General features: G+C 40.2%; 1 protein-coding gene across 1 annotated transcript; it reads left to right on the top strand.

Annotated features, from left to right (window-relative positions):
• Window positions 1-11,506: 11,506 nt before the first annotated feature.
• On the top strand, window positions 11,507-13,373 carry LOC145985847 (uncharacterized). The gene has a single exon (XM_083119946.1). It carries the CDS (start codon window positions 11,777-11,779, stop codon window positions 13,193-13,195), a length of 1,419 nt encoding a protein of 472 aa, XP_082976072.1. The 5' UTR covers window positions 11,507-11,776; the 3' UTR covers window positions 13,196-13,373.
• Window positions 13,374-16,162: the final 2,789 nt, after the last annotated feature.

The following is a 16,162-nucleotide window of genomic DNA, read 5'->3' as shown; positions in this document are numbered from 1 at the left end:
TCTCAAGAGAGAGAGAGAGAGAGATGGAGAGGAGAAAGCGAAAGGAGAAGAGGAAAGAGAGAGAGAGAGAGAGTTCTCTCTCTTCCTGTCTTTCTCTCTCTCTCTTTCTCACTCTCTCTTCACTCTCTCTCTCTCTCTCTCTATTTTTTTCTCTCTCTCTCTCTCTTTCTCTCCTCTCCTCTCTCTCTCATTCTCTTTCTTTCTTCTTCTTTTTGATAAGAAAGAAAAGAGAACTCTCTCTCTCTCTCTCTCTGTCTCTCTTCTTCTGAAAGGGGAGAGCAGAAAAAAGAGAGAGAAAGAGAGAGAGAGAGAGACAGAAGAAAGAAAGGAAAAAAGAGAGAGAGAGAGTGAGAGTGAGAGAGAGAGAGAGAGAGAAATGTCCCCCCCTCGGTCTCTCTCTCTCTCGCTTGCCTTCTCTTTCTCTCCTTCTCCTCTTCTTCTATCCTCTCTTTCTTCTCTCTCTCTCTCTCCTCTCTCTCTCTCTCCTCTCTCTGTCTCTTACTCTCTCTCTCTCTCTCTCTCTCTCTCTCTTTTTTCTCTTCCTTTTCTTTTCCTCCTCTTTCGAAAGAGAGAGAGAGAGAGGGAGAGAGAGAGAGAGAGGAAAAAGAGAGAGAGAGAGAGGAGGGTCAAGAGAGAGAGAGAGGGGAGAGAGAGAGAGAGAGAGATCACTCTCTCTCTCTCTCTCTCTCTCTCTCTCTCTCTCACTCTCTCTTTAATCTTCGTAAAGTAGGGTAATAGCGAGTAATTGTGCTTCTATTTTTTTTACTCTCCCACACGTCATAGACTTTAGTTGAAGTAATATCATACGAAATCCTAATACACACTAATCTGGACTGGACCTATAGTTTAAAGTGGGATCCGAACTACTATGTGCCTTTATTGGGTATCGAACCCGCGACCCCTTGATTTCAAGGCGACGACGCTACCGCTGCGCCATCGGGAATGGAATCCGAACAATTGAAATGTGGCCATGTCGGGAAGAGAACGGAAGCAATGGGTAGCAAAAATAAAGACTGAATTATACAGTATAGGGCTGGGATGGGTGTGGGAAGAGGGAATAGAGGGGAGAATTGATATGCAGATGATAGGGGCCATTCGTGCCAGACTGGAAGAGCTTCCACAACCATCCTTTCTTGAAAAAGTTTGACTGCGTCGGGACTGCGATACACATAGGGCTCAGGGTCAACAAGTCGGTCTCGCCACACCACAACATAAGCATAACTCGAGGCCTCGTGGAGTTGGTGAGGGGTAGTAGAGGAAACTTTGGTGTTTTTGGCCCACAGGAACCGCACCACTGCCCTCACTTCTACTCTTGACCAATTTTCTAGACGAGTCACCATTTTAAATGTCCGCTTCTCGGGTATACATGGTCAGAATACGAAGTCCTCAAACTCGCAACAAGACAAACATGTTATTAATTTACACATAAATTTTCGTTACGTTACAGTGAATAAAACAAAAGTTATATGCTTTGTAACCTCTTTTTCCGATCATCTGTATGGAGAACATGGCAAGAGTGCTTCTCTTCAATGAAGTAAGCGGAAATTTGAATGATGATTGGCGGAGCCGCCGACAATCTACGGTAAATGAAGATTTGACTGAGTACAATTCGATCACCCCCTTACACTCCAGACTTGCTGCCAAGTGATTTTCATGTTTCTGCCTGTTATTAGCAGTGTGGAACTCTTGGGTGACTTGTTTCCAATGGTGACTTGCACTTTCACATACCAGTCCCTTTTTATTAGCCTGTTATTAGCAGTGTGGAACTCTTGGGTGACTTGTTTCCAATGGTGACTTGCACTTTCACATACCAGTCCCTTTTTATTAGTACATGCAGCCTACCTCATCGCGATTTTATTGTGGTTGCTTCTTTATATTTTCATTTTGCAATTACGTCAATAACAAGGATCGAAATATCCCCGATAGGCTTCTTACTGATAGGGGGGGGGGGGGGGGTTGAAAAGTTTGTTATCATGCACAAGGGCGATTACTCTATGAAAGTAAAAGACAAACTAAACAGTGACTCATACAGTGTCATCAAAAAGGACCCCACAGACAGGTACAATAGAATTGTGAAAAATGCAGTGAAATCTAGCGTCATACTCAGTGAACAAGACCACAAATTTCTTTTCAACCCCCACCCTTCACCTGCCATTGCCTATGGCATTCCCAAAACTCATAAACCTGGAATCCCCATGCACCTTATAATAGTTGGCTTCAATCACCCCACAGTCCACCTAACTAACTGGCTAAAATACAAAATATCTCAATTCAACCACAAACTAACGTGTGTTCCGCAACAGTACAGACGCTAAAAATCTGGTGGCTTCAATGGTGCAAGCTGACAGTGCAAAATTAGCCAGCATTGACATAGTAGATATGTACAGTTCAATCCCCATAGACCTAGCGGTGCGTTCAGTTGAAAGATGGCTGACAACAAACAGAATCCCTGCTCTAGAGGTACAAGAAACAACCAGGCTATTGGATGTTTGTCTAAAACACAACTACTTTCAGTTTGAGGATAAATTCTACAATCAATCCGAGGGCCTTGCGATGGGCAATCTGCTATCAGCTCCTTTAACAGCTTCCACCGGTTATCGTACCCGGGATCACTTAATTACAAGAGACGACGTTACCACTTCGCCATCCATATTTTTATATTTGTCAACAATCCTTCACACGTAATCAAACTACTATTACTCTTTATGATTATTCCGGAATTTATTTATCAATATTTTATTTTATAGGTACATGTTAAATCATGCATAAAATCTTATACTGTAAAGATTTACGAGGAAAATTCTTGAGCTAAGGGCATTGACTTAAAAAAAATATCAGGACATGGTTTCACGAAGGTTGAGAACCATTTCTCTTGTGTTTAGGTATTCGCTTTATTCAGGCTGGAAAGTCTAGCATATACAGTTTGAGGTCAGTGCATATTATTTTTCAGTTTTCTCATGCACAACATGCCTCTGTCTCGAGTTTCAATAACTTGCACAAATTTTACAATGCAGTTTAGATGTAACAATGTTGTTACGTTTTTTTGGGTGACTAATAAACTGATTGATGCAATTATATCGACAAACTGAGAGTAAAGAAACAAGTGCCGCTTGCTGTGTGTTGCGTGCATCTTGTCTCTTCGGTGTGAAACTCTCATGTTGCATGTTGCTTCAGTGCGAGTTCTCCCTTAAAAGTACTTAATTGTCAATCTACACTTGAAGCAAATGGCTGTTTTTATTCAAGATATGCAAAAACAATCATTTTAGGGGAAAATGTGGGCTGAATTCAAGATTTTAACAGCATCTGGACATTTTGAACATATCTCGGCTTGGCAAATTGCAAATGTTTTCTGTCTTGAACATCTGGATTTTTAAAATTTCCCATTGTGATCAAAAATTTAGATCTCTTACACTCCTAGCATTTGTGCATGACTCTAGAGAAAGGGAGTGAAATTTAAACATGCTGAAAACACGTTACAAAGTTCATGAGAACAGATAGTTGGACGCAATCAAGATGGCAAACCCTCATATGATACAAAACATTCTATTTTGTATCATAGAAATTGTGTTTCTATTGATAAACATATCCGGCAGATAGTGTATCTTGGAGGACAATGCAAAACCTCCTTGCCTGACATTAGACACGAGAAACTTATTTTGTTATTATTATATATTTGAAACTTATAAAAATTTGTAAAAAATAAAGGAATAACAATGTTTTATCTAAACACCCCCTTCAAAAGCCTGAAATTTGTGTGCGCTCTTCTACAATGGAATTTTCCGCACCCCCAATATACATATATAATTCAAACACACACTGGCATAGGCAGGATTTTTTTTTGAAAGGAGCTGGAAATGCAAAGGTGGATAGTAGATGGTAGCTTTGTAGGGCAATGGTGTACACAATAAGATATTTAGAATTTTCTACTCTGAAAAATATCAATTGGGGTTCATTTTAAGAGGGAGTTGCATTTACAACTCTGCCCCCCCCCTGAGTTGTGCAGATTTGAAAATGTGATTTTCTCAAAATTTTGGAGGGGTTGTAGTCCAATCATCTCCTCCTTGGTGTACGCCAGTGCACCCTCTCCACACACACACACACACATATTATGTATCAGTGGCGGAGCATGACCTTTCCAACAGTGTAAGCCTATCATGATGAAGGTTATTTCCCATTGTGCTTATTTTTGGGCTGACATGGTTAGTGATTTATCCACACATATCAACCCCCCCCCCCATTTTTTCAGAACACTTCCCTGGAATTTTTCACCAAATTAAAAATTCTGGATAAATCCCTGGGATTGGTGTTTTCTTTGCTAGGCTGTGTATCTCCTACATTTCAACTGATAATTAAGTCAGTCTTATTCCTATCACAATGAGTAACGTAACAATCAAAAATATGCAAAGTTAGATAAAATGAATAATAATAATAAAGAAACGAAAACAGAAAAGTGCTGAATACTTTTTACAACCGCATAACCAAGTATCATCTTCGTACCCTGAATCACAAAATCGGCGCACTTTATTTTTCGTTTCTGTTATTATGCCTGCTAGAGAAGGAAGGGGTGGGCCTACCTACATCCACAAGTTTCTTCTTGGCAGCAAAATCCTTGTTGGAAAACGCCGTCTTCAACAAGTTCTCTTCCCCACCGCACAATCACACTCATTTTATTCCATAATGCACTTCACTATCACACCCCAGCACAGGGCCGACAGTCCGCTTTCAATAGATGGAATTCGCAAAAGCAATACCTCGACAACAAGAATGGGGAAACAAAAAGAAACAAGATCCAAAATTGGTCACTGCTCAAAGCAGTGATCTTTCGGACTGTGAGGGGAATATCCCTTTCGGATATAAATAAATTCCCTCTCTTGCCTTAAAATTCCCTATATTTAGTAAAAAAAAATATATATAATATTAATTATAAAAGAAATGCTCACTAATTCTAGGGACATGTTCAGAAATGTCTATCAAAGGACATGTAAGTGCTTTTCTCAAACTTTTCATGTATAACGTTGAACCCATGCCGTTGGTTGAACCAATCGAATTTATATTTATGTTTTTGTTATAAATTAATATTACTAATACGAAAATCACAGAACAATTTAGTAGTATGTAGCATAATTTCGGAGTTTAAACGACACCATGGATGTCCAGAAGGGGCAAGGCAAGGAGACACTTCCTGAAAAATGAATGTCAACCATTTTCACACATACAATCTCATTTCAGTCACATCAAATTGTTAATTATTGCAAGGGCGTTGCAGAAAAATGTTAACTTCAAATTGAATTAGTATATTTTGAGAAGGGAAATATACCTAGTTTACCCCAACCCCTGAAAAAAAAAAATACTTTGCTTAATCCTCTCTGGTGGAAATAAATAATGTGGACGTCCATGAACAACACTTTTCTAAACATGAGGTTTGCAATGCTGCTGTAAGCCTGTGGCCGTAGGTTTACAAACCTAGGGTTTGGCCCACTCTTCTCCCTATATTCCTTGCTCTTCTCCATCCAGATACGGTAGGCACTGCTCCTTCGCGGTCAGAAATTTGTAAGGCAACATTCAGACGGCTTACAACTTTCCGCAAGCAGAAGGCAGGTGTTCCCATGTGCCCCCTGGTGCTGAAGTGTTGCCATCTAACAAATAGGATCTCGAAGACTGGTATCGGGCCGAGTTGAACTTTGAAGCTTTTAGGAATTTTGCCATATAATTACATACATTTTACTAGAATAAAGTGTAAGCCCAGCTTACACGGCTTACATGGATGCTCCGTGCCTGATAGATACAGAGAGGTTGAATTTTGTACCCCCAAATCAAAAACATTCCTGCACCACTAGCCACTGCCATTGAGTTGATGAGTTCATTCTGCATTTAGATTCCCGAATCCACATACATACATAAACACACACATATATTATAGACAATATGGTACATTCATAGGCGTAACTTGGGACCTAACTTCGAGGGGGCAGAATCAAACTGGGTATAATTTTAAGGGGGCAGAATTAAATGGCCTAATTCTGAGGGGGCAGAATCAAACAGACTAATTTCGAGAGGGTAGAATCCAACGGCCTACTTTGGAGGGGTCAGAATTAAATCTTACATTGGGCCAATGGTGGTTGCCTTGGGCAGAATGACTCTATGCTCAGTCTGTCTCCACGCTGTAATCTTTCGAGAGAACAGAACAGAAAATCTGCTATTTCCTTTGCCCTTGAATTGGTCTCGACATTTTTATTGGAAATTTCTAAGTAGTACAATTCCTGTGTGTGCCTAATCTACAATTATTAACATCTCTACGCTGGGAAGAACCTGGCAACGTAAAAGTCTACTGTATTTCAAAGGCAACAGATCCCCTTGGAGTAAAACTGGCAGAATGATTCCACGCAGGTAAAACAGCGATAGCTCTGTGGCGGAGTGGTTAGCACAGCATGCTGCAATGCCAGAGTTTCCGGGTTCAAGTCCCGGGTAAGGCATAGACATAACCCCCTTTTGGCCCAGTATATCTAAGAAAAACGTCAAAGGAAGGAAAAGATGACAAAATGGGGACCGTAAAAAGACCCTGGGAACACCACTTGCGTCATAATAATAGAACTTAAAACATATTCGGGCCTCCCCGATGGCGCAGTGGTAGTGTCGTCGCCTTGTAATCAAGGGGTTCCGGGTTCGATACCCGGTGGAGGCACAAGTGTTTCAGATCCCATTTTAAACTGTAGGTCCAGTCCCGATTAGCCTTACTGTGCATAAAGTGGACTTAAAACAATCAATCAATCATTAAAACATATTCTTGTGCTCATAATATGCAGAATGTATACGATTTACTTCTATGCCATGTACAAATATCAGTAGATAGTTCTTTCTCAGATAGCTTTATTTTCACCCCAAGTTTTATTCAAAAGCAGTCAATTTATTGATTGTAAAATTTGTGAAAGAGCTCACTTGAATTACTGCGTAAATAATTTGGCAGTTGCAAACACTGGTAGCGGTCAACACTTCTGGCGTAATTTGAGCTGGACCGACCAGGAAGCAGGGTGCAGGACCAAGGTCCGTCCAATCTTCCCTCCCTCCCTGAGAAAACTCTTCACTGGGGTGCAGAAATTCCACTGCCCCAACTCCCAATGTCAACTTTTTTTACGCGTTTTACATTTCGCGAAGTCTAAAATAATTTGTAATATAATATGATATATATGGAATTTAGAACAGTGATAATAACTTCTTTTAGTTATTTTATGACTAACAATTATTATTATATTTGCGATCTTGTTTACGTGTTCATGAAGACAAATATTCGTTACTAGTTTTTGCTGGCAACGTACCCATAGATGAATCCTTCTGCTTTCGGTTGAACTCGGCTATTTTCGGGAATCACGCAAGCTCGGAAAGCACAGCTTTTTGTAGAAGCTTTGTGGACGGGTTCCACCAGAATTTCATGCTTCGCCATGTGACTCCTTCGGAGGCCTTATTTTCCCGCAGAACGGCTGCAAGCATTGAGGCTGGTGCTTGCTACAGAGCTGCTGGGGGAGTTTGCGGCCGCATTTTTTCGCGAAATCGAGTGCGATGGAAACTAAATACGGTTAGAACATTAAGCACATTAAATGATATTCGAATTATGCAAGCAGTGCTTGCATTGCTTGTACTATATCTTCGCCTCTGCTAAAAATTGAAAAGTGTAAAAGTTGAAAAAGTGTGAATGATGGGGGGATACCACCACGTAGGGGTATTCCTTTTCCAAAAAAAGAAAAAAAATGTGGTTAGAGAAATGGCACGGTATGCCAGAGACCTGGGTTCGAATCCTGGTCGAGCCTGCATTTTTCGCTGAAAATTTCTGCAAGTTGACCATGTATCCCCTTCTTTCCTTCCTTTTTTCTTCTCTTTCTTTCTTTCTCTCCTTCGTTCTCTCTCTCTCTCTCTCTCTCTCTTACTCGGAGGGGGGTATTATGTGTACAACATGATGCAATCTAAGTAAACAACATTTTAACGAACATGGGCTTGACAACCAATTCTGTAGAATCAATCAAATTACCCTATGTTTCAGTTCAAGGAGAATTAGGAACATCTTTCGCTCAGTACTAAACATGAAATACTCTCGAGACTGAGGGAAGCCGCCGAACTCTTTGCTGGTTGCTACATGCTGGCTACTATGATCCTCAAGCAACAGGAGAAATCGACAAGAAAGGTAAATGCAGCGTAACACAGTGGTTAGCGCACGTGTTCCATGTTCCAGAGGTCGAAAAATCGGATCCACGAAGCAGCGAGAACTTTTTCAGTAACCTGCCATCATCCTCAAGAATCGGCTGCTTCAATCGTCCGACTACTACGATGGCGAAGTCCCCGGAGAAGAAAATCTGAAAGAAAAGAAAGGTATGGCAGCAACCTAGAAATTGAAATGAGAAGTTGAGAATGGGCTGAAAAAAAAATTTATTGCAGCTTCGACGGGGATCGATCTTTAGACCTCTGGAACACGAAGCAAGTGCGCAACCACTGCACCACGATGTCTACTTTCTCGCATCCAACCGTTATCATGGAAATTAAAATAGAACATGTGCTTGAAAATTATTTCCACTCCTTGCTGGGATCGATCCTTGGACCTCTTAAATACGGACCATCTGCGCTACCCACTGCGCCACGAGGCCATTTACGTGAGACCTCTCATCCCCAGAACCTTGAACTTCACAACAGTCTGGAAAGCGTAATGACAGAATGCTCGAATGCTTGAAAAACGTTTGTACCGTCTTGGACGGTCGGAACACCAGTCATTCGTCCAAGCCAAACCACACCACCACTCGGGCATTTATTTCTATCTTCGCTTCCTGCTCGAGTCATTTGCTTCTCTTTGTGAGTGGCGAACTAAATCTTGTGCAGAAACCTGTTCCACCCTTTTGGTATGAGGTTTGAGGGAGGAAAGTTTTCTTACGTGCAATATTTCCTGTTATTTATGACTAGCGATTAAAACTAACTTAATCATTTAACGGATATGGCCATTTGGCAAGGAATCAGACATTGCTACTTGAGGATCACAGTAGGCGCCTTGGTCAGAATGACTCTATACTCCGTCTGTCTTCCCGTTGAAATCTTTCGAAAGAACAGAACAGAAAATCTGCTATTTCCTCTGCCCTTGAAGTGATCCGTGTACATTTACATGGGAATGGCGATCTGCGTCTACGCATGTGGAAAAATATCTTCAAGAACCGGCTGCTTTAATCATCAGACTACTGCGATGGTGAAGTCCACGGAGAAGCAAACCTGAAAGAAAAGAGAGGTGCGGCAGGAACCTAGAAATTGAAATAAGAAGTTTGAATGTGTTGAAAAAATTATTGCAGCTCCAACGGAGCAAGTGCGCAAACACTGCACCACGATGTCTAATTTTTCGCTTTCGTTGCCAAAGACGAAGCGGGCCGGGGATCGCTTGCGGTCGACCTTTTTTCGTGAAGGATTAAGGACGACAGCGACCATGCAAAACTCACAAGTCACTAGAAAAGAGGGAAGAAAGGCGAGCAGTCGTCTTGATTCTAACGCGGATCAGCTGTGCAGCCGCTTTATGTTTTAAGCCAATACGACAGGAAATGAAAAGTCTGCATATGTAAATATGTTAAAGTAGATAAATTACATAAAATATTAGAATATTTCCTATGTTTGGTCGGGTTCGATACCCGGTGGAGGCACAAGTGGTTTGGATCCCACTTCAAACTGTAGGTCCAGTCCCGATTAGCCTTACTGTCCATAAAGTGGACTCAAAACACCAACTCAAACCAAACCTATGTTAGGTTTTTCCTTAGGTGAGAAATTGTTCGAATTTGGAAGGGATTGTATGAAAAGTTCTCACACATCAGCACGCAGTATAATTTTATTTTACTTCCACGGTGCCCTTTGCTAAGTTATCACCTTTCGCCATGTTGCTTACATAGATTACGTCATATACATGTATAAAATAGTCTACGTGTAGAATGTTGACTATCGATGTTTATGCGTAAAAGCACATCACTGATCCCATGGGAATATATTGGATACCTCCATGAAAGCATGATTTTAATATATTTGATCCCAACGCCATCATCATCGGGAAAATTTTTGCTGAACTACAGATTATTTATGTTCCATGGGAAGAGATTCGATACCTCCATGAAAGCGGTTTTAATATATTTGATTCCAGTGCCATCATAGGGAAATTGTTGAACTTCAGATAATTAACCTCCTCTTGGAAAAGGTTGGACACCTCCATGTTAAAATCGTGAATTTAATAAATTTGGTTCCAGTGCCATCAACGGGAAATGGCTGAACTATCTCCCCCTCGGAAAGGATACATACTTAAGAGTATATACTGTAAGGATACATCCTCCAAAAGGAGGTACGTGATTTGTAGTTCTGATACTTCCCGATTATGGCGCTGAAATCATATACATTAAAATCTCGCTTTTAAAATGAAGTATCCAATCTTTTCCAGAGGAGGTAAATAATCTGTAGTTCAACCATTTCCCGATGATGGCGCTAAAATCAAACATATTAAAATCACGCTTTTGAAATGGCAATCTTTACGTAAGGAAGGTCAATAATCTGTAGTTTTGCCATTTCCCGACATTGGAAATCGGGTTCGATACCCGATGGAGAGGCACATAGTGGTTCGGCGGATCCCACTTTAAACTGTAGTCCAGTCCCGATTAGTCTTATTGTGCATAAAGTGGACTTGCCAAATCAATCAATCAATCAATCAAAAACGATGATGCAAATGTCCCATAAATACGTATAAAAAACAGTTGTGTTGGATAATCATTCATGTGGTGTATCGAGTTCAAAATTCTCCCCTAGCATATAAATAATAATAGTGACAATGATAATTAATTTCTAATAAATTGGGTTTTTAGTTTATAATAACTATAAGCAACAACACTACAACTAATAATTATTTATTATTATTACTTTTATTATTAAAGTTTTTATTAATGGGCTGACCTCGAATAAACATTTTCTGCAACGCCAATGTTCTTAAATACTAAGCCCCCAGACAAAAGTTAGTGGTTGCGCCTCTGACTCCCCGACCTACATACACGTATATGTATGCATATACAGTGTGTTTTAAAAGTACTGCAGGATTCTAAAAATCTAAACATAATGTTGTTAATTTTCTTAATGTTTGTTTGAGAAAATTCTGACATTTTGGCCCCCCAAACTGATCAACTTAGCTACGTCCCTGGCACATAATAGCTTTTAATACTTTCAAGCAATTTAAAATATGAAACCGTAGGTTTGTTTCCATGTTTTAAATACATTCCCTTCGGATTATTACTTATACTTATCATAACATTAAAGTAGAATTACAGAAAGATTTCTATTCAAAATATGTATAGAACTAGAAGACAAAACTTAATCAATATTATGCTATAGTATTAGCATTAACACGATGTCTAGAAGAATGTGCTTGTTTGTAGTATGATAATTGCTGGCTAAAGTTACTCTTCCGATCGACGCCAAACCTAAAGTTACGGCCTGGCCTTGATATTAGGAAAGTATCCATCCTCCACATCGTGACAGTTTCAAAATAGTAGTAAGTGTGTTTCGTCAAAATTTAATAGTATTTTTAATCAAATTTTTACTGTCAAGCAAGACTCCTTGAGATCATTTTATGGGAAATATTAGTGTAACAAATTTGAAATATGCATTAAATTTATAAAGCTAGAAGACAGCAATTTCACCATCATCCACTCGAATGAAACATCTATGGTAGGTTGATAATTTTCAAACTTGTGGGTGGAATCGAACTAAATTGTAATCTTTGAGAGACACAATGGATCAGCAAGTTAAGGTTGAAGACGATGAGGACCAGCTCTTCTTGCTGGAATTTCTCATAGAAAAACTGTTCCTGTGTGCAGACGTACTTGAAGATATTCAAGCCAACGAAAAAATGTACATTACAAAATGTGTTAGATTACAATTCATGACCTTTGCTCCAATGGAGGTTAACGACTTGCGTAAAGATGGAAAAGGGGAAAGAAATCCTCCACCACCCCAAGAAGAGCCTGGAGGAACAATATTCGGCTTTCACCGTGGCAAATCTTGCTTGTTTGCAATGAGTGGCGATAAGTTGATAGAATCCATAAAAAACGGCCCTGTTTCCGTAGTGGTGGGCAAGAAGGCCCCACCAAGCGTTCTACCTGAAATTATTCCAGTTGGAGAAAACACCTTCCAGTTGAATGCTAGCTTGGCAAATGTCGTACACGAGGCAAGGAAGGATCCGCAGAAGTCGCCTGCGTCTCATGCAGTGAGAGATCGTTTCAATTTGTTCAACAACGCAAGCAAAGAAAGACGAGTAGGTTGGATTGAAATACTCTTCAGGTTATCTTGCTTCTCTAAGCTGATCGTCACTCAGTTCGAACTTTCGAACGATAAATGCTTTTTGTTCAAGGGCAACGAAGACGATCCTGCGTTTCAGTGTAGAGAACTCGGTTCTGACAGCCAGCCCAGTGCGATGCTAGCGTCAAGCGAAGCTAAGGAGAAGCAGAAGAAATGCGAAGTCATCACCGCAGTCCTTGGCGGACATGCTTTAACGATTCGCATAGAGAAAGAACTAAAGCTTGACGACGAAAGTGATTGCCCTTGTGCGGAATCTTCAGAGGATGACGAAAGTGAAGGCTCTGCTGATTGTGGATGCAAGCCACCACCGATGGTGTCCGCTCAAGGGAAGGACATTGTGTTCGAATTTCCTAAACAAGGAAAAGATGCTCGTGGTTTTCAGAAACCCAAGATTGCAGTTAGTGGAATACCCTCGGTGCAAGTGGATCGGGAAAAACTGGACCTCAACGAAAAAGAAGGAGCTGCACCAGGCACAAAGGTTTATGAAATATGTCCCAAAAATCTACAAGGCGGAGAAGGAGGAAAGAGTCCCTTCAACCTGCAGTTGAACACGGGAGCATATTCCGTGTCGATGGATCCAAAACGTGCGCCAGGAAAGGGAATATTTATGCAACCTCAGGACAGCAAAGATGTTACATTTCGCTTGTCTAAAACTCTGGATACACCTAACTCGAAAACTCACTTCGAACTGGAACTTCGACCTTACAGGGAGCCACCTGCCGAACCTATCCTAGATAAGTTTACAACTGTCCACGAAGAAATTCAATGTTCTCCAAATGACTTCATAGAAAAGGTGGCAAAACCTGCTAAAGGAGGAAAGGGTAAGAAAGGCGGCAAGAAGAAGAAGAAGTAAATAGCTGAAGTGCTGGCATGAATAAAAAATTCAAGACCAATCTCAGAGGATCTGCTTTGACACACGTTGTGCAATAAGCATATCCAATAGGACTAAAAGTTTTGCACATACCAATCATTATAATTTATATCGATTTCTGACCTTGTACTAAATGTAAAAATAAATTAATGTAAAATTGTTTCTTGCTTAATTCAAACAAATCTACACATAATAATATTGTGATCAAGAAGCAGAAGTTCTATTAAGATAAATCTGTGATTTATCATCATTCTAAAGAAATTAGGAAGAAGCTTCCGATACGCTAGTTGAACACCAAATTTACTCTCTGAAGGTCTGGAATTTTTTTCTCTCTCTCTCTCAGTGCCAGATGAGCCTGCTTTAAAAAGTTTCGTAGTAGTTAGGCACAAAGAAAGACATTCCTATTTCTATATTTATTATTTTTACGTCACTTTTACCTCTCTATGTTAATCACGACTAAGGAGCTATCGAAACCAGAAAAATCACAGTATCTAAAAGATCGGAGACACTACCATTTAAAATTGGAGATGGGAAAAAGTCCAGGCTCCCTGAAACTTGTCGAGAGAAAACCGATATTTATTGTCCAAGACAAGACTCTAATCTTGTTTGAGAATTTAGTCTACTAGACTGTATGAAAAAATCGCATTTTTTTATGCGACTTAGTCAAACACATCCATATCAAGGAAGTGGTTATCCAAAACTTATGTTTGGTGGATAGTTGCCCTTCGTAAGCGAGACAAAATCGAGATTGGAGTCGAGATATCCAAGCGAGAACAAGAAGCAGGCACTTACAAATCGAAAATGAGCCAGAAACGAGACGAGATTGTGCCACATGTAGTCTAGCTTTGGTACGGTTCCTCTAAAATTACTCATCAATGTTTGCCACATTATCAAAGTAAACTGTTCAAGTACAGGGCGTTCTAAATTATCTTTACAACTTTTATCCGCAATGAAACAGAAACAGACTACAAGATTGCCAAGAGAGCAAGTTTCAAAGTTTGTTGTGAAAGTAGAACTGCACATAAGCAACTCTGGTTGCACGATTAACGTCGGGTCTGTATTTGACTTCCTGCCATGTTCTTTCCGGCATGCATGTTCTCAGGAATTCTTGCGGTGGTTGGTAGCTGTAATCGTGTTTCATCCAAATTCCTAACCTTTTGTGCGGTACACAATATCCTTAACGTAACACCACTGCGTGGGGAGGTCCGGTGAACTTGAAAGCCAAGAAATTGGGCCATTCTATTCAACAGCGTGACCAGGACTTTATTTTTAGTAGGTTTGATTTGATTTGCTGTTTTAAGTCCACTTTATGCACAGTAAGGCTAATCGGGACTGGACCTACAGTTTAAAGTGGGATCCGAACCACTTGTGCCTCCACCGGCTATCGAACCCGGGACCCCTTGATTACAAGGCAATGACGCTACCACTGCGCCATCGGGGAGGCCATTTTTAGTAGGCACAATGAGGATTGACATATTTCCCTGCCTTTGACATTTTTTTATTAGGAATACTGGATCAAAAGGGGTGTTATGACCACCACCATTCCCATTTGATCAACATGCCACTTATCCATCCAATCCATCCAGGGTCGCCGTTAGGGAACGCGAGGCCCTGTGCGAACTATATCCGCGAGGCCCTTGTACTCGTATTATGTAATGTTAAAATATCGATAACATCCGTTTCTCGTAAAATTTTTCTCTAATGCCAATCTGGTTATTGGAATTGTGTAATCATCATCTATTGTTAAGCACGAGCGTGCGTTCGCAGTATCACTGTTTAGCACGAATAAAATTTAAAATTTGGCAACCAGTTTTTCTTGACTGCTGATTGAGATCTTATTTTAGCAATACAAGCCCTAGAAAGAAAACATTTTATCCTGTGTGTTCGCAGCCATGTACTGTAAATTTACCCTTGTTGTTGATATGTATTTTTTCTGCCAGAAAACGCACTAAATACGGAAAGGGGACCATGACAGCCAGAGCCGGCCCTAGGGGGTGGCAACTTAAGCATTCATCCGAGGACTCGCGCTCCGGGGAACACCGCGCTTAAAAGTAATAGTATGTGTGAGTTTTTTTTTTTTTTTACGAGTTTATTGGAAGCTGGTGCTTCGAATTAAGTAAGTAATCTGACATAGCCTGCATTCGTATCTTATTTTGACATACTTAGACATATCCAAAATTACTGAAATCATAAACAAAGTAGCTACTTCATAAATATAGTGTTCCAAATGTTTGTATCAAAAATACTTAACATATATTGTTATTGCAAATTCACTACAGTCTCAAAATTCAATGAAAAGTAAAGAAAACAAATATGTTATCGGATACTTTAGGATGGAAATCAGGGAAAGTTGGCGTCATAAATGGGTCATTGTTCCTTGTCGGCAAATTTTCACTGGTGGCTTGACAAGAAAAAGGACAGAATTGTCCCTTACCAGAAATTCAACTATGTTATGACGCAATTTTTCTTTTCACAACAATTATGTTTCCCTTCCTTCTATTCGAGTGCAATCCCGCTTGCACAAAAAATGAGCAAATAACTGATTTGCAAGTGCGAGGCACCTCAAAGCGCGAGACCCTGTGCGGTGGCACGCGTCGCACACCCCTAACGGCGGCCCTGAATCCATCTATCGGGAAAGGTTTCATCAAGGATCTCACGAAGACAAAGTACTTTTAAGTACAAATGGAACTTTACGAGTTGCTGTTACACGTACAAATAACAGAACTTCGCTATCTAATTTCGTTTAGGTTTTATGGAAGGTCAGAGTTTTAAAGATCATTTTGGAACAACCTGTATTTTTTCCGCGGACTGTGACCTAGTGAAAATTATGGTCTTTTCGTTTTTAAGTAAAATATTTCAGTGTTTATGTCACTCGTTAACATACAATAATCGATACATTTTTTGCGGAAATTTGACTCGATAAAGTCTCAGGAGTTCTTAGAGCGTCAT

The sequence above is a fragment of the Lepisma saccharinum genome, chromosome 3 (assembly GCF_977018435.1).
Source record: "Lepisma saccharinum chromosome 3, izLepSacc3.1, whole genome shotgun sequence".
Taxonomy (NCBI): Eukaryota; Metazoa; Arthropoda; class Insecta; order Zygentoma; family Lepismatidae; genus Lepisma; species Lepisma saccharinum.
This window is presented reverse-complemented; position numbering and strand designations above follow the sequence as displayed.

Coding starts and splice junctions, on each gene's coding strand:
- LOC145985847 (XM_083119946.1), top strand. CDS start 11,777: ATGGATCAGCAAGTTAAGGTTGAAGACGATGAGGACCAGCTCTTCTTG.